This window comes from Syngnathus acus, chromosome 9 (assembly GCF_901709675.1).
Source record: "Syngnathus acus chromosome 9, fSynAcu1.2, whole genome shotgun sequence".
NCBI classification, from domain to species: Eukaryota; Metazoa; Chordata; class Actinopteri; order Syngnathiformes; family Syngnathidae; genus Syngnathus; species Syngnathus acus.
This window is the reverse complement of record NC_051094.1, coordinates 1,500,940-1,523,913: the sequence shown is the minus strand read 5'-3', so window position 1 is coordinate 1,523,913 and position 22,974 is coordinate 1,500,940. Positions and strand designations below refer to the sequence as shown.

At 46.6% G+C, this 22,974-nt stretch overlaps 1 protein-coding gene across 1 annotated transcript in view; it reads right to left on the bottom strand.

The window, feature by feature from the left end:
* adgrv1 (adhesion G protein-coupled receptor V1) overlaps positions 1-22,974 on the bottom strand; it is a 56,736-nt gene extending 33,762 nt beyond the window's left edge. The window contains exons 1-55 of the mRNA XM_037258683.1: positions 22,167-22,974; positions 21,576-21,725; positions 20,153-20,248; positions 19,763-19,867; positions 19,569-19,682; positions 19,259-19,489; positions 18,821-19,158; positions 18,472-18,742; positions 17,479-17,805; positions 17,126-17,302; positions 16,835-17,058; positions 15,996-16,122; positions 15,724-15,909; positions 15,461-15,641; positions 15,217-15,380; positions 15,015-15,138; positions 14,670-14,930; positions 13,999-14,125; positions 13,681-13,904; positions 12,874-13,608; positions 11,343-11,716; positions 10,746-10,925; positions 9,850-10,030; positions 9,583-9,776; positions 9,385-9,514; positions 9,063-9,143; positions 8,805-8,944; positions 8,377-8,742; positions 8,066-8,309; positions 7,788-8,003; positions 7,501-7,716; positions 7,190-7,434; positions 6,881-7,062; positions 5,762-6,260; positions 5,381-5,690; positions 5,044-5,253; positions 4,847-4,977; positions 4,691-4,790; positions 4,416-4,595; positions 4,178-4,341; positions 4,010-4,097; positions 3,276-3,354; positions 3,056-3,194; positions 2,842-2,983; positions 2,499-2,764; positions 2,208-2,383; positions 1,995-2,122; positions 1,732-1,913; positions 1,513-1,659; positions 1,360-1,440; positions 1,017-1,281; positions 794-916; positions 502-724; positions 228-432; positions 16-162 (exon numbers count right to left, since the gene is read on the bottom strand). Coding sequence (XP_037114578.1) covers positions 16-162; positions 228-432; positions 502-724; positions 794-916; positions 1,017-1,281; positions 1,360-1,440; positions 1,513-1,659; positions 1,732-1,913; positions 1,995-2,122; positions 2,208-2,383; positions 2,499-2,764; positions 2,842-2,983; positions 3,056-3,194; positions 3,276-3,354; positions 4,010-4,097; positions 4,178-4,341; positions 4,416-4,595; positions 4,691-4,790; positions 4,847-4,977; positions 5,044-5,253; positions 5,381-5,690; positions 5,762-6,260; positions 6,881-7,062; positions 7,190-7,434; positions 7,501-7,716; positions 7,788-8,003; positions 8,066-8,309; positions 8,377-8,742; positions 8,805-8,944; positions 9,063-9,143; positions 9,385-9,514; positions 9,583-9,776; positions 9,850-10,030; positions 10,746-10,925; positions 11,343-11,716; positions 12,874-13,608; positions 13,681-13,904; positions 13,999-14,125; positions 14,670-14,930; positions 15,015-15,138; positions 15,217-15,380; positions 15,461-15,641; positions 15,724-15,909; positions 15,996-16,122; positions 16,835-17,058; positions 17,126-17,302; positions 17,479-17,805; positions 18,472-18,742; positions 18,821-19,158; positions 19,259-19,489; positions 19,569-19,682; positions 19,763-19,867; positions 20,153-20,248; positions 21,576-21,725; positions 22,167-22,451 — 11,181 coding nt within the window. The 5' untranslated portion in view covers positions 22,452-22,974. The remainder of the gene's footprint in view (positions 1-15; positions 163-227; positions 433-501; positions 725-793; positions 917-1,016; positions 1,282-1,359; positions 1,441-1,512; positions 1,660-1,731; positions 1,914-1,994; positions 2,123-2,207; positions 2,384-2,498; positions 2,765-2,841; positions 2,984-3,055; positions 3,195-3,275; positions 3,355-4,009; positions 4,098-4,177; positions 4,342-4,415; positions 4,596-4,690; positions 4,791-4,846; positions 4,978-5,043; positions 5,254-5,380; positions 5,691-5,761; positions 6,261-6,880; positions 7,063-7,189; positions 7,435-7,500; positions 7,717-7,787; positions 8,004-8,065; positions 8,310-8,376; positions 8,743-8,804; positions 8,945-9,062; positions 9,144-9,384; positions 9,515-9,582; positions 9,777-9,849; positions 10,031-10,745; positions 10,926-11,342; positions 11,717-12,873; positions 13,609-13,680; positions 13,905-13,998; positions 14,126-14,669; positions 14,931-15,014; positions 15,139-15,216; positions 15,381-15,460; positions 15,642-15,723; positions 15,910-15,995; positions 16,123-16,834; positions 17,059-17,125; positions 17,303-17,478; positions 17,806-18,471; positions 18,743-18,820; positions 19,159-19,258; positions 19,490-19,568; positions 19,683-19,762; positions 19,868-20,152; positions 20,249-21,575; positions 21,726-22,166) is intronic.

Sequence of the window (22,974 nt, the reverse complement as noted above, 5' to 3'; positions counted from 1 at the left end):
AGTGTATTTCCGCACCACTCCCGAAGTGGGATAAATGTCCGACAGGCTCCCACTGGCAGTCCAGTGAACGGTCAGTCGGCCAAAAGTCCCCCTTCTCCTCTCCACGGTGAGGGAGAGCTGATGATTCTGCTCCAACTCCTCTACCTCCAAAGAGAGAGAATTCTGGAAAGGCCAGGCAGTGTATTAAATAAACAACATGCATCCAAGAAAATGTGACGTTATCTTGCCTGCGCAAATCCAATCACTCCGTGGGCGTTGTCGTTGCTCGGAACCTCGACGGTCACCTGACCCCCGAACCCAATCTCTGCCCCACCCTTTGGATTTTTCAGGCGGACCTGAAAGTGCTCTTGCTCTTCGGGAACATCATCATCGATGACGTTCACCGCAATCTGTAGCTCGCTGTCGCCGGGTAAGAAATGGAACTCGCCAAAACTGAGGTGGACGGAAACAATAAAAGAGTTTTGTGGAAATGAGACAATCTTTGCAGCCTGTGATATCTACCTGGGTATGAAGTCAGATTGATTGGAGACTGAAGTTAAGAGATAAACTCTGGAGCGGTACTCCTCAGAAGAAGCTAAGAGCGTCTTGGTGGTGTTGAGGGACGGGACCTTCAAGGAGAGGAATCTCCTCGCTGGTGGGGCCTTCAAAATGACGTGGAAGAGGCCGGCATCAGACCTCCACGAGTACAGTGACGAGCTATTTCCACCGCCGAGCATAACGTAAACTAGGAGAGACAATTGAAGCATAAGTGCCGGACACATTATTAGGCACACCTCTCACGTCTTGTACTTACTGAGTCCGGAGGGAGCAATGAACGGGTGGATTGAGGTGAGGCCTGGGTACATGATGGACTGCTGCAACTCAGGAGAACGTTGCCCTAATCTCCACAGGAGCACCTCACAGGAGGGAAGAACATCTGAAAAAAATGACGCATATCCAATATACAATTTATTTATGAAGGCTATCCCGAGGAATTGCTTATATGTCACCAAACGCCCCCCAAAAAACGACATCACCTTGAAGAAGCACCAAGAAAAGTGTGTCCTCTGTTCTAGTCTGAACTGTCTCCACTTGGCTGATTCTGCCTGTGGTGAGGAAGGGCTGTGGATTCCCAAATCTTCCACCGGTCCAGCGAAGGAGCAGGCAGCCGGTCGTCTCACCGTTTAAGCAAACTACTAAATAAGGAGCTTGCGCGTGGGCCAATGGAGTCACACTGACAATATGTTCTTCAAAGTCCAGCGTCTGCAGCAGGGTGAAGGAGCCGCTGGTCCAAACAAATATCTGTAGCATGAAGCGAGAAGACAAAAAGTGACATTTACAACAGGAAAGGTGGAACAAATGGACAATATCTGACATCACCTGACTCGATGCAATAAGAAAATCTCTGTCGTCAATCGAGAAGTGTTTGACTTCCGATGCTTCCACGCCTAGGATTTGTTCCTACAAACGGCAAAAGTCAATCGATCCAAAAATATGTCATGATTGATGAGTAGCAATAAGTGTTGTACTGACCAATGACACATTGAGGTCCTTGTGTAGTTTTAGGATGCTGAGGTTGGCCGCAGGGGCGAAGGGCATGCCGCCATGTGTGATGGCGATGTAGCTGCTGTTTTGAAATGCAAAGCCAACACAAGAACTTGGCTCCTCAATCCTAGCAGACTGGAAGGGAGAAACCAGATTAGCATTATGGCACAGGGTGTCACCATGAACTTCCATTTTGTCCTGATTTACCTCTACTGGCACAAAGACTCCTTGCCATTGATAGAGCGTGGCCAACGTGTGAGAAGATCCCACGGCGGGATTTTTATCAAGTCTGACGGCAAGGACGGTTGGCATTCCGGGGACAGAGCACCATGTGGACGTGGGGCGGTCTTCAAAGCTCTGATACAACGCCATCATGGGGAGAGGGCCATCTTCGAGACACAATTAAGGACAAACAAGAACATATTATCATGATGTCGCTTCATCTTGGATGCAAATCTTTTGGGTATCACCTGAAGCAACAGCGGTGGCAGACTGCGTCTCCCACTCCACGCTGACGGCGGACTCCAAACCATTACTGCGAGACACCGTGAGGAAGATGGGGCCACCTCCTTCCTTTGCCACCACTTTTGTGCTACTTCTGCACAGGAAACAGAAATGCAGTTTTCATACATTTGGCCATTCCGCCGTCGAACTCAACTAAAGCGATCGTATGAATTGCCTACCTATCGAGAGTGGGTCCAATACGGAACAAGCCGGATGGGGCGAGGTTCTCGAGGACGGTGATGACAACGTGCAGTCGATCACCTAGACGCGCACCGGCGGTCGGGTTGGACAGGATCACCGTGAACGTTTCATTGGCTTCGGGCTCGGCATCCAGCAACGCTCGGATCTCCAGCGGCTGAAATAAAACGAGATCTGCGATATGGCCGGTACCAGGTATCGGTACCTGGTATCGGTACTTGCCCATCCTGACAAAAGACTACTGCAATTCATCCAATCTCAAGGTGAGTCACCTTAAAGCGAACGCCATCCTCCAGCTCCACAAGCCCTTGGGCTGGTACGACATCACCGTCGGCAAGACTACCATTGGCATCCGTGATGGTAAACTGCACGGTCACGGTACCGACCGTGCCTTCCTCTGGGTACCGAACGACATAAAGGGTGGCGACGCTCTCGCTCAGTCCCAGCTGAGATGTGGGCTCCTTGAGTAAGTATGGCCCGCTGGTGTTAAAAGATAAGACGCCGTGCCCGTCGTCGCTCGCCAGGATGGTCACGGTGGCTGGAATACAAAGGAATAGAAAGTCAGTCGAGGATTTTTCTCTTGGCCGTTAGGAGCGTTTATCAGCGACGACTAACCTGTGGTATTGGTGCCGAGTTCGAGACCGGGCGACGGATCGGACAGTATCAGCTGGAATCGCTCGGCTCCCTCCGGAACGATGTCGTCGACGATCTGCACCTCGACAAATTTGTGTTTTTCACCGTTGACAAAATGGAGCACCTGAGTGGATGAAAGAAGATCTCTATTTGAAACGGTCTTTTGGAGCGTCCACGTGTTTTTGCGTGGTTGTACCGTTTGGCTGATGTTGTAGTCCAGGCCTTGCTGGGCCTCCAGGTTCTGAGCATACAAGAACAGAGAAACATTGCCATATGTGCCTCTGTTCCTGTAGGCCACCAGAGTCAAAACACCCAAGGTTTCATTCACTTCAAACCTGGAAGGCAAATATGAAATATTAACATCAGACTCTTTGGATTGGAACTTAAGCGTGGCAACATCATAAATGTTTTCTTACATGGTGTTTGTCCATTCGATGACTCCTCGGATTCCATCATTGGCAGCAATGATGACCTCCGCCACCAAACCCTGAGTGTCTACGGCACATGATGAGGATTCATATTTTACATTTGCATATATTTTCAACTTTAACTCTAACAAAGTAAACTCTAGAAGCTCTAAAAGGAGTTTGAGGAACCGTATTTCAATGGCCTTCCCTTTATGAACAAGCGGCTGGGAAGCCCAACTATGGTTTTAGTTTGCTTAGTTAAGCTGCTCTCATGTAAACAAACCATCTAATTCTCTTTTTACGGGAAGCATCACCCTCTATCCAAACCACATGACTCATGTGTCACTCTGATTTTTCTCATTCATAAGCTCTAGCACAAATTAGGGCAAGCGCTGAAGCGGTAACAAGCCAGCTCACCGGTAATAAAAATTTACGGGAATTAAAGCCGATTCTGTTGCTGCGTAAACAACAGTGGGAGCATAAATTACCTGGTAATGTGCAATACGCGACTTCTATTCACACAGAGCAAAGCAGTGAGGATTGTGAGAAAGTATACAAGGAAAGTTATTTAGACAACAATCGTGTCAAATACAATACACCCACAATTGATCGAAATAATTAAAATAAAATAATGAAAAAATATATATAATAAAAAAAGTAAATAAATAAAAAAATAAAAAAAATAAAATCAATGAATAATAGTAAGGATAATAGAGGAAAAACAATTCCATTTAGTCTTGTACCAAGTTGCGGAGTGGTGGCAAGGGTTGTTAGGAGTAACGCAGATGTAATGTTGACCAGAAAGTATTCCTGCAACTCTGGAGTATCATCCTGGTAAAAAAAAAAAAAGCAAAAACATCTTAAACCTTCTGTCTTATAAAAGACAAATTGATCCGTCAGTATGTCTTTACCTCCAATATGTTGACGGGCATAGCGGCAGAAGTTTGACCCTCCTGAAGAATCACAGAAGCACTTCCAGCCAGGAAGTCTTTTCCTGGCTCCGCAAGAGCGCCTTCGACCTTGGAGAGGTCCTCCAGGGAACCCTTGAGAACCTCATAGGTGACATTCACAGCTCCTGAGCAAAGAACCGTAAGAAATACCATCTGGTGAAAATAGTCCTCACGGGAATTGAACTTCAGATCAACTGACCTGACGTTCCCAGCTCCCTGTTGATGTAGATATTTATGGTTTGCTCTCGCTCCTCGGTGGTCACTTTAAGGGATGACGGTGCGATGGTCAACAGCCCGTATGGTTCGTCGCTGGTGTCCACCGTCAACACCGCCGCTCTCCCCAGAACGTCAAAAGTGGCATGGCCCGGCGCCGCGACACCTTCGACGCAGAAACGATATTCGCAATTACGTTCTAAATTTTGTCGGATATTTTACTTCACAAATTCATGCCGTACGGAATCGACTGCGTTCTACCAAAAGTTTGGATGTCAGTCAAGAAAACGTTGTATTCAGCTCTGTCCTCTGGCGTGACATCATCGAGCAGCTGTACAGCGATGGTATTATTCAACTGTCCCTATTGAAAGAAACATCATTTGCATCTCATATTCCAAAAAAGCATCAAAGTCTTACCTCATGAAATAATAGCCTCCCTGAAGTAAGAGCGAAAGTCCGTTCGACAAGGGGACCTCGAATCACCCAATACAACGTGACATTACCCAGACCTGGAGCGGTCCTCAAAACTAACAAGTTCACCTTTTCCCCTGTCAAACCCAAAAACATTTAGTAGGTCCAAGGTTACTATCAAAGCGTCCCAACAGGCTACACACCTTCTCTAGCGATGACCGAACGCGATTCCGGATGGAATCCCACGACGCCGGCAACGTTGTCATTCGCCAGAATCACAATGTTGACGGTATCCCAACTGGGGAGGATGCGACTTCCTCCCTCCGTCTTAACAAGGCCAATCATGAGGCTCTCGTTGTCTTCTGGCTCGATATCGTCTCTGATGATAATCTCGATTGTCTTCTTGAGATCACCTGCAGACACATTCAAAAAAAAAAGTTAATTCATTCACTGCCAACCCAGTTAATATCTTTGACGTCTATAACCGTCAATGGCACTGAATGGCACAAGACAAAACTATGATTGCAAATGAAGCCCTACCATCAAAAACCAAAGTTCCCCCTGTTCCAGTGAAGTCTCTATCCGGTGTGGCTTTCCCTCCAACAAACCTCCACTCCGCAGTCACCGTCCCCAAGTTGCCTCCTCGTCTTTCGACGACCAACGGAACGACCACTGAAGGTTCTTCATGAACCTCAATGTAAAGCCCCTTATTTGTAGCGCTGGGACTGGCGCTGTATATCAAAAAAACCCCAAATGCATCCCCGTTCAACTGGATGGTGACCACAGCTTTATCTGGCTGCCCGATGGACGGCAGGTTCCTCAGCTCTGCAGTCAAATTCATCAGCTCGACCTTCAAATGACACGAGGCAAAATACACACGTTTCATATATTGAGTGAAAATATACTATGATGTAAGAATACCTTTAAGATTTGTATAGCAAAGCTTTCATCCATTTCAGCGACGTTATCCGTCAAAATGAGCACAGTGAGGTTTGCTTCCCCTGAGCCGTCCTCCATGAAGGCACTTTGGGCGCTGACGGGGATGTAGTCGCTCCCGGCCGAGGCCCGGCTGCCGTACAAAGCAGCGGCCGCAGTCGCATTTTTCACATAGGTTACGACCCGAGACCTGGTTTCGAGTTCTTCGGCACCCGAAGTCACCCAAGTGCAGGAAGGCGGGATTGTGGTTGAGGAGATGGAGAAGGCTTGGCAGGTACGCTCTCGAAGACACGCGGCAGCACAGGCAGTTGAGGAATCCGTCAGGCCGCTGATGTTAAATGTCCCTTGAGGGGGAGTGGCCGGAAGCCCCGGTTTGGGGGTGTCGTAGTAGGTCAGCAGGTTCCGACCCTCAGCCCGAGCGGAGTCGAGCGGGTCGATCGGAGAGGTGCTGTACAGGATTCGCAAGCGGCCAAAGTGCCCGTCACTGAAATCCAAAAGCGGGATGATTACCGTTTTTTTCCATGTATAATGCGCCCCCATGTATAATACGCACCCTAAAAATGGCATGTCGATGCTGGAAAAAAGCCTGTACCCATGTATAATACGCACCCAAATTTTGACTCCTACTTAAGTCCGTAAACGTAAAATTATTTCAGAAAAAAGATCATCTTTGGGAACAACCGGTTGTTATTCTGCCGGTCAGTATCACTGCGCATGCGCTAGCAAACTTGATAGCGAAGAAATGTTTCGGATTTGTGTAGGGTACATTGTGACAGCAAACGAGCAGGTGATCGAGCAAGCGTCTGATACGAGAGCATTGTGTTCGTATGGAGCGTGTTTGAAGTGAACAGCAGAGAAGAAAGGAACAAGGCAAAGTGTTGTGAAATAAAATATTACCTGTAATACGCATTTAGGTAGAGAACTGAACTCTCGCTCTTTATATAGCTGACGTGTCAAAAAATAAAAAAAAATACAAAAATATTGTACCCATGTATAATGCGCACCCCAGATTTTAGGACAATAAATTAGTTAAATTTTGCGCATTATACATGGAAAAAACGGTAAGCAGAAAATGCAACACATAATTCCGTTTTTCCAGTTTACCTTCGTAGGACGGTAATATTGGCTCTGAAGACTCCTTCCAGCGGCTCTTGGATACGGTAAACAGACTGTCCAAAGTAGACGGTCCCATATGGATTGTCGTTGGCGGGCACTTTAACGTTAACGGACGTATCGCTTCCGAGGTTTCCGCCGTTACTGGCACTGGTGAGTTCCATCTTTATAATCTGTCAAAGGCACAATATAATTAATAATGAATAATTAAATTAAATTAAATTAAATTAAATTAAATTAAATTAAATTAAATTAAATTAAATTAAATTAAATTAAATTAAATTTGAAATGTATTTTTACTTCTGTGATTTCAGGAACTTCATCCGCTAAGACCTCCACTCGGAGAGTCTTGACGGTCTCTCCGGGAGCAAAGGTCACGTCTCCCGATGTGGGTCTGATGTCCCCCGCTGCGAGTTGACCGTTCACAGTGGCCTGCCAATGGACTACCACAGTCCCAATAGTACCGGCATGACGTACTATCGGCAGGGCAACTTCAACAGAGTCGGATGCTGGTTCCTCTATCGTGACTGGAGCAGCATTGAAGACTGGATATGAGAAGAAATTGTTAGGAACCTTCTGTAGGTATGGTGTCGGAAATGATCCAAACTAACCAAAGGCACCAAAAGGGTCATCCGAAGGCAATATGGTGATAATAGCACGTGTGATCTCTCCCAGCAAAGCTCCTCCGGTAGTCTGATTGATCAACTCGACAACGACGGTCTCCTCCAGCTCCGGGACCACATCATTGATGACATAAATAGGTATGGATTTGCTGGATTCCCCTTCGAGAAGAACCACGTCAGAGGAGGCCACGCTGTAGTCTTCACCTGCGGCGAAACGTGGTGAGAGATGCAACACAACAGAAGGCAAGAGCTCATTTTGTCAGCCAGAAACTTACTGACTCTTGCCGTCAAGGGCACGGCTCTGAACTTGACGGATACGTCTGCAAATATCCCCCCCACGCGTGTGACGTTGATGATGGGGCCGACGTAGTCTTCGGCCACGCTGACGGCAGAAGCTGACAGCTGAAGAACGCCAAAGGCGGCGTCGCTGGCTTCCACGATCACCTGCGCTACGATTTCCATTTTCGGGCCGAGAGACGGCGAGTTGGAAACTGCAAAGGAAGTTTAATGATATGATTGAATAAGATGAAATACATTCGCATTTGTTCCTTACTGGGCCTCTCCTGCCCTCCTTGGACGAGCCGTACGTCCATCAACTGCACGAAGATGGACTCGTCTCTCTCCGGATCCTCATCGTCCAACACTCTGACGGTGACGTTTGCTTCGCTTTGATTAGCCAAGAAAAAAACTGAATCCACAAGCGGGACAAAGTCTCGCCCTTCGGTGGCTCGGCCCACTCCGGGCGTCCTGTAAGGTGCTGGTTCTGCTTCCTGGAGTGTCCTGAATGCGACTCGTACCTTGAATGTGAAGAAAATGAAAAATGAACATTGTTGGAAAACAGTCACAAAAAAAACCAAGACACACCTGTCCCATGGAGCCTTTTTGTCGTAGTATGCTGAGGGTAACAGTTGAGTCGCCTTCAGGGAGGCGGACGGGCCTTGTGGTGTTGGAGAAGACAAAAACGCCGTACGGGTGGTCACTGGCCAGCACAGTTAGAGTAGACGTAGTCTTGACACCCAGACGGCCGTGAGACACGTTAACCAAAGACACGGTAAAATTCTTGTCCAACTCTGGGACCTCATCCTGGGCCACGGACACCAAGATGCTCTCCGATGTCTGCCCGACTCCGAAGAAGATGCTCCCGGACCGGTTCAAGAGTTCCCCTTCGGAGCTGGGATCGGCCTCCCAGTACACGGTCACATTGGAGAGATCACCAAAGGATCGATCCACCTGGCAAGTTGTTGTGAAATTATTGATGGCATATTTGAATCCGTGCGATTAACTCAACAGACCTTTAGGACCACAGAGCTTTGTCCATCCTCAGGTTCTGTCCCGTGAACGGACAGGAAGGCGAGGTTGAAGTCGAAGACTCCGTGGGCATCGTCAGAGGCTGCGATGGTAACCGTGACGCGGGAGGCAGCTCCCAAACTGGCTACACATACAAACACAACAAATGCCTCAGAAGAAGATTCTGATGGGATTCTGACAGTTAAAGTCAAAAATCATTTGACTTTCCACACAAAGGAGGATATCAGGAGGTGAGAACTTACCATGGTGGAGAAAGGAGGAAGGCAGGAAATCAGAGTCACTCTCCCCACTACCACTTTCCTCAACATGCAGAAAGTGATCCACTGGTGGATCACAAACCAGGATCACACGTGAGGAGGAAGAGGGAGGGAAGGGGCGGAGGATCACACCACCAGGGTATCAGATCAGGAGATCAAAAATACATCGGGAGGAAAGTTGACAGGGAGACCATTCACAAGACACGAGATGCACAAAACTAGCCCAGGTTCTGCCAGTTAGCTAATGCTAATCTGCCAACTCATTGCAGAAACCCTACAGAGGATTCCTCAAACAAAAACAACTCACCTCCCCCATCAATATTGAAGAGCTCCACTCGAAATTCCTTGTCCAGCTCTGGAACAGGATTGTCAATGATGGTGACCGTAATGAACTTGAACCTTTCTCCTGGGAGAAAGTCCAGCGTACCCTCTGAGTCCTGATGATAACATACATCAACATAGCACATTACATGGAAAAGATTTTGGATTAAAGTGAGAGGGGAACCTCATAGTCTTCAGGGCTGGATGCTGTGAAGGGGGTCGTCCTGTAGCCCACCAGAACCCTTCCCAAAAGGCCTTGAGCCCTGGCCACTGGTAGATGGACTTGCCCATCTTCCTCCTTCACAGTAATGTGTGCAGGTTCTAACGCAGGTGGGATCAAGCCTTCACCTGGTGGATCATCTTGGAACTGCAGCAAGCCTGCAAGCAAAAACCAAATCTGAGTATCACAATTTAAAAAAAAAAGTTATGTTTGAGGTGTGTGGGTGAATACCATAAGGGTGGTCGCTGGCCATTACAGTGATAGTGTTGACAGAATTAGTGGGGTCAATGCTGGCACCGCTGGCAGGAGTGGAACCGGGCTTGCCGTCACTGGATCCTGCTGACACCAACGTGACTTGAAAGCTCTCTGCCAGCTCGGGGAGGTTGTCATCCAACACCAAAAGGTTCAGTACCTACAAGAAATGTGCAAAGACTGAAATTGGCTCAGCATTTAAATACAGTACAGTACAGAAATTAGACTGCAATTGATTAGATTGGCCACTAAGTGGCGCTGGTTATCAAGAAACACAAGCAGTGGTTCCAAACTTTTTTGGGTCGTTCTTCAAGTGCCACCATCACCACCAACATTAAAATGTAGTGATGTAGTGGGCCCAAGTCTTCATTGAAATTGAGAAAGTTGTTTTATTGATAAAAAAAAAGTATATTAGTCACTGTAATATTACTCACTTTTTGATCATTATAATGGCAAAAATGCATTGCACCAAAAAGTTAAAGGGAGCCGTCACACCACAAAAAAAAAGAATATTCATTTTGCCAAATGTTGGAAAAAAAAGATTCTGATTATATTATGAATCTGAATAAGATAACCAAAATATTAGAAACACCTTTAAGTTAAGATCCAGTGTACTCATTTAGTGCTGCTAAATAAAATCACATGATGAATAATTATGGAAAAAAAATTATAAATACCCCTCTAACAGTGTGGATTAAAATATATTAGAATTGTTATATAATGTAAGTTTATTTATAAGTATTATTTAACATTGATCTTGTCGTGACGCATGGCATGCAAATCAGCCTGCTGGCAGCACTTTGGCCACACTTATTTTGGGCCACACCAGCAACCACCCAGGCTTTTCCAACTGGTGAGTCATGATTGTCACACACCTCTGAGCGCTGGCCACTCATGAAAAGTACAACTCCAGTGGCATTGAGAAAATCCTCGTGTGCGGGCCATTCCCTGTCGGCGCTGTTCATTTGGGTCACCGAGTAATTGACGTAAACACTGTCCAGGGATCCTCGCATCCGCTCGATCACGCAGGAAACGGTAGAACCTTCCTCGGTGGTCTAGCCACAAACAAAACAAATGGAAACACAAGTTGAATTCAGAAATGAGCTACATTCCAAAACTTTCAAGGTGTAATTCCAGCACAAAGTGAGCGATGGTTTCTATTTCTGATGGAATGCCTTCCCTCAGCCTTGCCAACTGTTGCACCCATCAACTCCAGCAACAATACGCAGTCTCCAGTTCCAGTGTCGGGAATCCTGATCTATCAATTCCATCTGTCGCTCCACCTGAGACCGACGCAACCAATCGGACTAAAAAGGGAGAGCACGGGCTTGCCGCAGCCAGGCATGAAAACGAATGAAATATGCAGCAAGCAGGGATTCTGTTACACGGGATTATGTGTGGTTTATATTTTTACAGTGCCCAAAAACTTTCCTGACCAAATTCCAGCATAGGCGGGCAGTGGTTGAACTTACATCAGGTATGCAGCCACCGGTAAATCCAAAAAGCCCGTTGGCATTGTCACTCTTCATAATGCGTATCACAGCCGTGGGCCTGGGCGAAGGCAGGCGGGCGCCGCCTTGTACCGCCACCAGCTGAAGATAGAACACCTCCTCCCCCTCCTCTTCATCATCATCCTTGACTTCCACCACAAACGACTTGCGGCTCTCCCGCGGCCCGTAGCGCAGATAACCCGAGATGCTGCGCAGGTCCGATTTTGCCGGCTGGCTGTGAAGCTCGTGCATGCGCTTGCGGTCCAGCCTGGTCCGGTACAAACGGACATCTTGGAGGAGGCCTGTGTACCGCTGTTGACCTTGTGGATCGGAGCCAATGAAGATAGAAGCAAGACCTAGAGTGGACAAAAAGAGAAAATTCATATCAAAAGGCAGTATGTGTTTTCCTGGCTTAACGAGTATTACGTAACCTTTTATTGAGATTCCATATTTTTGGATTAAAAAAAAATTAGGAAATCTGCCACAGTGGACAATTACAAAGCCCCGATGCAAACCAATTCAACTGCACGTTGAAGGACCATTAGAAGACAATGACATGTGACACAACCAATAATTATGTTTCTATTGATTATGATTGAAGTTAACTAAAGAGCCATTTGGGATACCCCCCCGCCCCTCCCCTCAAAGGTTTTTGGTCCAATGCGGGCGACTACTATTGTCTCCGGTAATTAGAGGGAGCGAGAATAAAAGAAGATGCTGAGTGATTCCTTTGAGCGGTAACAATATCCAACTGGGCTCATTCAAGCGTTGGAGAGACTCAATAGTTGGAAACAATGAGGGCTGGACCGAGTGCGTGTTTGAGCGTTACGTGTGGGCGTACATTTTGAAGTGACGACAGGCTTGTTGGCATTTCATGTACACCAAGAGCAGAGCAAAACAACAACATCCTGGCTTCATTCAAAGACTGTACAGTCAAAGTGAGACTTGCTGACACTGGCCATGGTGCTGAAACTGCAGTCTTGACATATCAAGTGGAAAATGATTTGCATTTTAGTTTTATATTATTTGGATGTATTATATATTAATTATAGATTATATTTAACAATAAAATGAGACTTGCTGACACTGGCCATGGTGCTGAAACTGCAGTCTTGACATATCAAGTGGAAAATGATTTGGATTTTGGGTTTATATGACTTCGATGTATTATTTATTAATTATAGATTATATTTAAATGGTTGTTTTAAAATAACATTTATTTTACAAAATGTTATTTAATGTTAAGAGAAAAAGCTTCTTTAAACAAATTAAATAAAAAACAACTAAAAAAAAACAACTAAAATCTGTTTCAAAGAGAGTGTTTGGGCGTTTTTTTAAGTCCTTCACTCCTTAAAGCTCTGGACCACGTATGAAGCAATTTTTTCCCTCCAAGCCAATCAGCAAAGAAAGATAATAAATTTCATAAAAACATCATAAATGAACTAAAGGTTACTTAAACGTCAGCTAAATTGAATACATTTAATGTACATCAATTACTGTTCATGTAAATTACCATCAGCAATGCCTTCTCCTTTAATGCTCCTCAGGCCTCCAGGAACGGGATTCCCATCCAGGAAAAACTCAACAATCCCGTCATCCAGCGTAACGATCACATGCAGCCACGTATTGTCCTCCATAAATTTGTCAGCGGTGGCCTGAGCTACTTGAGTGTTATTAGATCCCGTGACGGTGTAATAGAACTTCACCGTGATGTGAGACTCATTGATGTGGATTTTCACTCCATAATACAAGGTGCCGTTGGTGATTCCTTTGGAGACTATAAAGCCATCAGTAGATGCTCTGGGGACCAGCCAAGCTGAGAATGTAAAGTTTCCCGGAACAGGAGGCGATTCTTCGGGTGGGATAGTCCCGTAGGATCCGTTACGTCCGGAGAAAAACCTGGTGTCTGTTGCCGAGTGGTGTCTTCTGGCACGAGGCCTGAGCTCGACGGAGTCTGGGAAGGAAGCTAGAAGTAGCAGGTCATCCATCGGAGGAAGGCCTTCTGGGAAATGCGCGGATAAAATCTCCCAGGCAACCCGCACGTCGCCAAAAGTACCCTGCTGGCGGAGGATGCTAAAGGAAGTGACATCCGCCATGTCGTCCTCTGAGAGCACATCCTCTGCTACTTCGTGGTCCAAATCGCTGTCGGCGATGGCAAACATGCCGTACGGGTCGTCGTTGAAGGGGATGACAAGCGAGGCGCTCGGAGAAGCTTCAGCGAGTCGGCCACCGTCCCCCGGATAACCACCTTCAAAAATTCAAAGGTCTTTGAAGATGCTCGTCATGCAGCATATATTTAAAAAATATATAATTAACTCACCAGATATATTAACCAGCCTGAGAACAAAACTCTCATTAAACTCTGGAAGCCCATCCGAGATGGCCTCCAGCACGATAGCTTTGAAATCTTCTCCAGTGGTGAAAGTGATGGAGCCTGAGGTGTCGGTAAACTCTTGACTTTCCAACAACGGAGTGATGGAGTCGTTGGCATAAAGATGCCAGAAGACCGTTACGTTACCAAAATGGCCCCGCGCTCGCGAGACACTGAGGAGAGAAGTAGAAACAAATGAAAATCTTTTTTTTTTTCCGCTTGTCCACATTTAGAAATATTTGAGATTAGATCCAAACCGCTTCGTACGAGAAATAATTGCTCTTCCCCTCCTCGACCGTCTTTTCTGTTGGCTGTAGTGAGAAAATCCCATTTGCATCATCATTGGCCTCGATGACCACGGTAGCCGTGTCTGCTCCGTACACCACGGCGTCGCCTGCATGCACAGAAATGTGCAAAACGTCAATATTTACATTTTAACATTGACGCAATTATATACACATCCAATATGAATCGCATGTGAGTGGTTTTTTTTTTTTTTACACAGTCGCATACTTCAGGTTGCCGGGCTACCCTCATCACGGTGGAATTTTCTCCTAATTAAGTGACTGAGCTAAGTGTGTCAAGATCCCTGCGTGATTTTGAGCGCTGACATAAAGGATATTGACTTGCACATCATAAGCCAGACACCTTACACCACAAGCGCCCATTACGCTGTCTACCGGTAAACAGAGAGAGGCCAACTGAGTCGTTGGTCTTTGTGTCTTGGACTATTTGGAGGCTGGTAATTAAGGTCCTGTTGGGGCCCCGGCGGGCTTTCATTCCCTCGCCTGACACACAATACTGAGATTAAGAGAACACTCGGTGGGTGGAGTGAGGACAGCTACATCCGTAACAAATTGAAGGATGTAGCTGGGGAATAAATTGACCATTTGAAATAAAATACATTTTCAAAATAAAAATAAATGAAGAATACGCACCAGTGGCATTATACAAGACAATGTAGAAGTGCTCATCCGTTTCCGGTATGTTGTCGTCTTCAACGGCCACAGAGATGTTCTTCCTCCATTCCCCGACGTCAAACAGCAACACCGTGTCATTGCTGAGCAGGGTGAGATCGCCAGGGGACGCATCGCCGTATTCCACACGGTAAACCACCGTGCCGATGTAATCTGCTCGCCCGGCCCGCAGAACGCTCAAGTGGGCCACAGCGCCTTCCCCCAAACGCACAACTGCAGGTTCTTCAGGGTGGAAGAAGAATGTGTGGATCAATTTTAGGATTTCATGTTAATATGAGAAGACAATATTGACAGTGAACTTCTTACCAGAAAAATAAATGGGGTCATCATTTTTGCGAATCTGGAAAGTGGCTGTGAGTCTGTTTCCAAGCCTTGCACCACCACTCGCGTTCACCAGAGTGATTGTGAAGTTCTCCAAGCCTTCAGGGATCTAGAGCCACCAAAAATAAATTGAGTAATAAAAATCATATATTTATTCACTTCTGGAAGTGTATGATTTCAAGTTAACCTCATCAGGCAAAGATAGGAGAGTAAGGTTTTTCAAGGAGTCTCCCTCCTTGAACGTGATGTTTCCTCGGATGGGGCGAACGTCTCCAGATGCAGCTGGCTCCAGGGTCCATGAAACCAAGACTTCTCCAAAGAGACCCCTGCTCCTCTCCACAGAATAGGTTGCTGCGAGATCAGATACAGATATAGAGAGATGATTTATTTTGACACTGTTGGCCTATAAAGTTCATTCAAGAAAACGCTACCTTGGTATGTCTGATTGCCTTTGCTTTCACTGATGGCCTTTGTTGCCCCAGACGGCCCAAATTCGATGACCCCGAAGGGGTCGTCGTTCCCGCGCACCGTGACGTTGACCTCCCTGTGGTTTCCGAGGCGACTGGGAGGAGTGCTGTGGCTGCCGAGTACCACCGAGAAAGTCTCGTCCAGCTGAGCAAAGACAAAGCGCATTTATTGATCTTTCATGTATTGCGACAATTTCAACAGAGAAGATGAGACATTTTATTCTTACTTCTGGCACGCCATCAGGCTTGGCCACCAGGGCCACCACCACCTCCCTCTCGCCCGGTTTGAACTCCAAGATCCCGGTGGCGCCGTAGAATTCGCTGTTGCCTGCGGGCATGACGACATATCGCACCAGCTGCTTCAGCAGCTGTCCCTGGGCTCTGACCACATGGAGCTCCACGGCCTCACCCTCCTGGAAACAACATGTGACCACAGATGTGAGGTGACCAGCACGTTACGGAGGTTGACTGAATTATTTATGTTTTTTTTTTGCCTTACATTGATTAACCATGGACCTCTTGAAGATGGCGAGAACTCAAAGACTCCACCGGGGTCATCGTTCTCCACGATGACAAGGACTCTGGTGGTGAAGCCGGCTTTCAGGATTTGATTCTCAACATCACTCCTGGGACACAAAAATGAATCATTTTAAAAGCACAAATTATTGTTTTTATTATTTAATTATTTTTTATTAATGATTGTTTTTATGATGAATTATTTTTATTATTTATTTCTTTATTATTGTTTTGGAGTCGTCGTCAAAATGATATTACTTGAGAAATAATTGAGTGAGCTTTTAAAAGGGAATGATCAAACTGTGTGAGAAAAGCGTCGGCAAAACAAGAAGTCTAAATTCAAGACATCACCAAGCATTCCAAACAACCAATCACAGCCAAGTCACTGCATGCATACAAAAGCGGCCATCTTAAAAAGGGCAAACAATCAAGCCGGCACCAAGAGGATTCTCGGTTTGCTTCCCAACCACTCCTTTCTTTTAGATCCCCTATTTTCACACCAGCAGAAAATCCCTAATGATCCTCATCCCCACGTTCAAGCAAAGACCCCAGCAATTCTCGAGTAGCCCCTTCGCTGGGAAACAAAGTTGTGATTCACGCCGGACAAAAGGCCCTGCTTCACTCCACTCTCCACTTACCCGAAGTACACGATAAAGCGTGCAGTCTCCACCCTGCGGAGACGAGGTGGGAGACAAGAGTGCTGGGCTTCTCATCAGAACATCCATTAACACCCCCAAATTCTCCCTTTCAGTTTGGCATTCATTTATCAACGTTGTCAATAAAGTTCATGGCGCAAGTTGGGCGCTTTATATATTTGCCTACCGCTCCAAGGTCAGCAGCAAAGTCTCATTGACTTCAGGTGTATTGTCAGCCATGACAGTGAGGTTGATGAAGGCATCGCTCTGGCCAGACATGAAGACAACAGAACCGTTGAGAGGTTCCAGATCTTCCGAGGTGACGTCCTCACGGTTGGCGCCGGTCGCTTTGAGACTCCAGAAAACCACAGCTTGACCGTCTGTGCCGTCACGTCGCAGCGGCAGGCTCACCTGTGAATCACGGAAACTCAGGAGTCCATTTATTTTTGGGGATTGATATCTGAGGGTGGGATGTTACCGTGCTGGCGTTGTCATCCTCTGGTTCATAAATCACAACTGTGCTGTTATTCGTAAAGCCAATTTCCCCATTGGCGATATCAGGGGTGACTGTCAGGGTGAGGTTGAGAGGTCCCCCAAACCTTGGACTTTTGGAAGGAATCCGGGGAGTGATGTCAACAAGGGCCAAGGCATTCAACTTGGAGGACAGAACAGAACATAAAACATCATGTGTTTCCACATTACAGTTTTTATGATTGATGAATTTGTTCCCATGGCAACAAACCCGACCGACGCAAGTGCCGTTGCAAAACCACTCAAAAGAGACACTCAAACTTTCAAATGGCTCTGGCAGAAACGGTAAGAGGACATTACCTGGATAAAGAAATGAGCTCCATTCTGCAAAAAAGCATCGTTCCTGATCGGCAGTACGACGAGGGCCGTGCGTTCACGGGAGAAGGCGACGGTCACAGTTGTGCTAACGTTTAGAACGCCGTCTCGCGCCAACGCTGGGTCTATCGGACCTGCGGGAATGTAGAGCGCTGTGAGAATCAGGGAGACTCGACCCAGCATGCCGCCCTCCCGCAGGAAGTGGAGGGACAGGAAACGGCCTTCGGGTTGACTTTGGATGCTTTGCTTCTTTTCGGGATTGAAGCCAAATATCCCGTAGACGTCATCACTGTCTTGGATGTAAAACAACATCTGAGGGAAGATTGGACAAAAAGTCATCGGAATCAGTGTGGATTTTGATGCCAGCACAATTAAACTGGATATTTGACGTCTATAGTCGTCAATGGCAGTGAATGAGTTAACGTATCTTCGCCCTGGTTTCTATGGTGAGGTGAGGACGAGAGAGGAAAGGCTGGAGAGCTTGAAAGTAGTAAATCTTAAAACAGATCTTTGAGCTAACTTTAGAGATGCTTCCTCTTTAATTAGCTAGACTCTAATTAGGGCCTATTTTTTTTCCCTTGAACCCCACATGCCTGCTATATACTCATAATTGATTCATGGCTCGGAACAATGCATGTTTAGGACGAGGGGGAAAAATAAATCGCCCTTGTTTAGTCAGGTGGCAAACAGATGCGGCACCTTCACGACTTAAGGTGCTGATGTGTGTTCACGCACCACCAACGGGTTCCTTTGCATCTCATTCAAAGAGAAGAATTTCATGATGGATGATGAAAATGGAGATCATAAAAGTCATCAATCCACCCACGGAACCCCGCAGAGCAAAGTAGCTGGCAAAAAGGATTGGCTTTCAAAATGTGCCAAGAGCACCGAAACTCAACACCTACACAAAAAGCCAAATGCACAACATCTGGCGGGGCATTTCCTGCCAAGCAATTGTACGAATCTATCGTCACTGACCTCCATGGGTTCGTCCACCTCAGCATCTCCAGTCACGGAATGCGGCAGTAACTTTAGAACAAAAGCTTCCGCCTCTTCGGGGAGATCGTCAGTTACGATATTTATCGGAATCACAGCAGTGACTTGGCCCGGGGCAAAGGTCACCGTGCCCGCCTCTGGTGCCAAGTCATCCGATACCGGCGAGAGGACGCTTGAGTTTCGACTAATGGACCAGTTGGCGGACACTTGGCCATAGCTACCTCCGTTTCTGACAATCACCATGCCCTCAAATCTGCATGAAAATCAATAAGAATTTCTTAGACTACGGTAAATTTAATATAATTTTTTATCTAGCGTGCAAAGTTTTCACCTCTGTATCGAGTCCTCGTCAATGCTGATTGGCCGAACGACGGCGCCGCTGCCGATTGACAAGACACCATGAGGCTTATCGTTAGGCTCGATGGTCACGAGCACGGCAGTGGGCGACACGAGCACGGCGTCTCCTTTAAGGCTGGCCTCCAGCAGGACCACTTGGAAGGACTCTGCGATTTCCGGCACCTCGTCATCTGTGATGTTAAACAGCAGGGCGCTCTCGTAGACAAATGGAGGGAAGGTGATGGTCCTGACCGGCTGCAGGTCAAGGAAGTCCTCATCGGCTGTGGCGCTGACCGGCCCTTTGCCACTTACAAGGAGATAATCCACAGAAACCTGGAGACATTCCAAAGGATCCTTCTTCACTCCATTTCTGTTTGATTCCTGCGTTCATACCTCAACGGACCAAAAATGGACCAAAGCCAAAATACCGTACCTCGGTGTCAACGGAGCCGATAAGTGGGCCGTCCTCGCTCAGCCGACCCCGTGTCACATTCAGGGCGATGACTCCGGCGGATTCTGGAACGACTACGATGGACTGCAAGAACCTCAGCGGGCTGTCGTTGCGTCGGATCCTCAGCTGAACGCTGCTGCCATTGGGCCTGAGGAGAGCGCCACCTGCTACGCCCGTGAGCCTGACTAAAAAGACTTCGTCATCTTCTGGAATCTGGTCCGAATGAAAAAAATGCTCCGTCGAGTATCCAATCGATGAGGTTCAATCAAGCGGTAAAAATGTTGCTTGGTACCTGGTCATCCCGGACCAGGACGCCGAAGTGAACGACAGAATGTCCAACGGGAATTGTGATATTTCCTCTGTCTGGAGTGAGGTCCTCAAAGGCAGGATTGGGTCCCCCAAAGATCTGATATAGAAAAGTCAATATTCAAGCATTTGATTAAAAAATGGTTTTACGTGTTTATGTCCTGCAGAATGTTCTCAAACCTCAAAATTCACAGTCACTGTTCCATATGTCCCTTTTTCTCTGATCAGAGTGAGATGTACAAACTGGTTTCCTCCTCTCGGTTCATCAACTACGACCTCCTCAGTCTGTGACGGCGGAAACAGAGAAATCCTTATTTGATCGGTTTCAATGAAATCTTTATTTTAGTGTTGTAATTTCTTTCCCCATTCCAATTCACATTGACGAAAGCTGAAAGAAAAAAAAATACTTGGGAAAAATTCCAACTCATGTCAGTTACAAGCTTGACAGGACCAGCCGGAGGTTCCCAAAATTCCACCGCTACCATGGAAACCAAATTTCCCACCGCTCCAAGAACTTTGATGTGGATCCGACAAATCTGTTCATTCAACCGCGCCATGAAATTTCCTTACCGAGTTGAAGGCGATGATTCCGAAGGCGTTATCGTTGGACAGGATGGTGATGGTTGCTCTGTTGGGCGTTCCCAGCGTCACACCGTTGGAGGAGCTCTGGAGAGCGCAAGTTAAACTAGGTCACCACGGCTCCTCCATCAGCCCTGATGCTCACACTGGCTTCACTTGGTTATTGTACTGAGACACCATGTTGAGAGGGCACAAAAACAGGAAGTGCCGGTCTCAACTCACTTCATTTGTCACTTTGCCTCTCTGCGGGATGCCTCTTCATTCTTGAGCGCCATCATTCCACACTAAGACCTGACAATCTGAAAATCTCCTTGTGTGCCTCGGAGCTAACAATAGATTTTTCTTGCCTTCACATTCTGTGGACTGTGAAAGAAGGATTTGTATTTTTTTTTTTCCGAACTTGATTGCAATATAAAAGGAGACGCTAAAATGTCTTCTGAAGCTTTTGGCTTACTGGTGTTTCATTAGCAGTGTGTGTGTGTGTTATGGTAAAATGGTGGTTTTGCACAACCTGGATTGGTCATAAGGCCACAAACAACTATTTAGTCACATTCACAATTTTGTTTTCAAAATGCCAGAGCTCTTATCTTAGGAATGCGACTCTCTTGATTTCTACTTTGACCCAACTCGCATTTATCCTCCAGACAAGACCCCCCCCCCCTCTAGTAAACTGATCGGGTGGCATTTGGCCAAAGCTTTGTCTTCACTGTGGTGTAAATAGAAGGCCTCATCTTTTCTCTCGCTCTGCCTGGAGGCTAAATATGCCCATGGCGATGGTCTCGAGGTTTATGGCATCCTGTGGTGAAAGCAGTCATTCTCTTGAGAAACATTTACAATCTGGCACAGCAACAATTTTGTCACCTAACTGAACTAAGATATTGCCAGAAAAGTACTACCGTATTTTTTGGACGACAAGGCGCACCGGGACAGATATAAAGTACCGTATTTTTTAGAGTCTAAAATTTAGACCAAAAGGTGAAACTAAATAGGAAAGGATTTGAATTCAAGATGACAAGCTGACAAGCTTTGACATCCATACATCAAATCAAATGAAAGCATTTTAAAGGCGCCTTATAGTCCGAGAAATCCTTCGCCGGGTTTCACGAGCAGAGTGGAAGACACAAAGTCCAGTCAAAGTCGGTTTCCTTTCACAGCATCGCCTTTCAAAAGAAGAAACTCAAAGGCCATGTACATTTCCCCCCGTCCGACCCCCCCTTGGTCAAGTCTTATGGAGGACACACATCAAAGAGCCTAAAAAGAGGGCTTAGTGTGGTTGACGCCTCCACAGCCAATTGCTTAGTGGCTGCTGTGAAGGTTTCACATTTACAACAGACAGTCAGACTTTGTAGACAGAACGCAGAAGAAATTTGCCGTATTCGTGAACTGGTAGGATGTTTTTTGTTTTTTTTTGTACCTGCAGAGTGAGGTTGAACGTAAACGTTTCGTCAGCTTCCGGAAGGTCGTCGTCTTTGACTGCGATGAATATGGTCTTGCTGGATTCAGTGGAGAGCAGAAAGGCGGCAGCATTCACCGCCTCAAAATCGCCCGTGTCTACTCCCTCCAGCTGAAACGAACAAAGCAAGAAATGGAGGTTGATTGATCAGGCTGGATGTTGCTAGCTCAGTCTTCTCTTTCATTATTCCATTTTGTCAGGATTTATAATAGTTCATTTGAGAGAAATTGTTCAAACTTCAAACTTCTTCACCACATTCCACTGCTCGCCTTGTTAAACACCAACTGTGAGCATCTGACACACGGCCCCCGCGAGGAGCCCGTAAAGCCCAACCCCGACTGAGTTTTCTGAGGGGGCTCCCGCTGGCATCCACCATCTTTGATGCTGCCATCACTTTCTGCATTGATTAAAGTCATGACTGGCTAAAAATGCAACAGAAGATGCTGGACTGAGGCCTTATCGTCTTTGAGCATGGACAGTTTGAACTAACAGTAATAAATAAATAAATAATATAATAAAGCAAATAAAATAGCACGGTCCACAAAGACCCACCAAAACTAAAGCCGTGACATTGACGGGGTCTCCCACTCTCTCCACGACCAGCCGGACCACAGCCGTGCTGCTCTCATTGACGACAAAGTCCGTCTGTCCCAAGAACCGCAGCGTCGCCGACTCGGATGTTGCGCCAGGGATGGACAGAGCCAAAAGCAATCCAGTCAAATGGAGGAAAGTGGTCATTCCTGTAACAAATGAAGAGCAAGTTAGAAATGGTAAGCGGCCAGATATCTGGTTGGCTACGATAGCAACAACAGGTTGTGTAGAATAAAGCAAGCACATGTTTCAAATGGCTGCGGCCAGATGGTCTCGGTGCTACAACAGGCTGGCAACATTCCAGAATTCAAGCAGCTGTTGTCCTCATAAGTGTAAAAGTACTTGATATTAACCGCATTTTTTTTTTTTTGGGGACCACATAACTTCACTCTGCCGCGCCAAAGTAAATCTGACCAAATCAGTAGTTTGACTTATTCGGCACAATGTTCCTTGGCATGATTTGCTTGAGCAACATTCTCCTTTCTTCCCCTCTAATTATCTTCCCTGCTCCCCCGTTTCCGACAATCTTCTTTACGTCTGCGCTCGTCTCTTCATGCTCTTAGAATAATCCTGAAACTGGATGGAGCTACTGAGACAGTTGTCATGGTTAACACAACAAAACAACCCAGCATGACAAATGGGGTGAAGCCAGCAGCGCACGGTGGCCGCTGGCTTCAACCTCCTCGCCAGTCTCCTTCCACCGCTTTCATTCATAATCTGCGCAATGCCGCCTTGCCAAGGATATACTATAGCACATTTCTATTTTTAT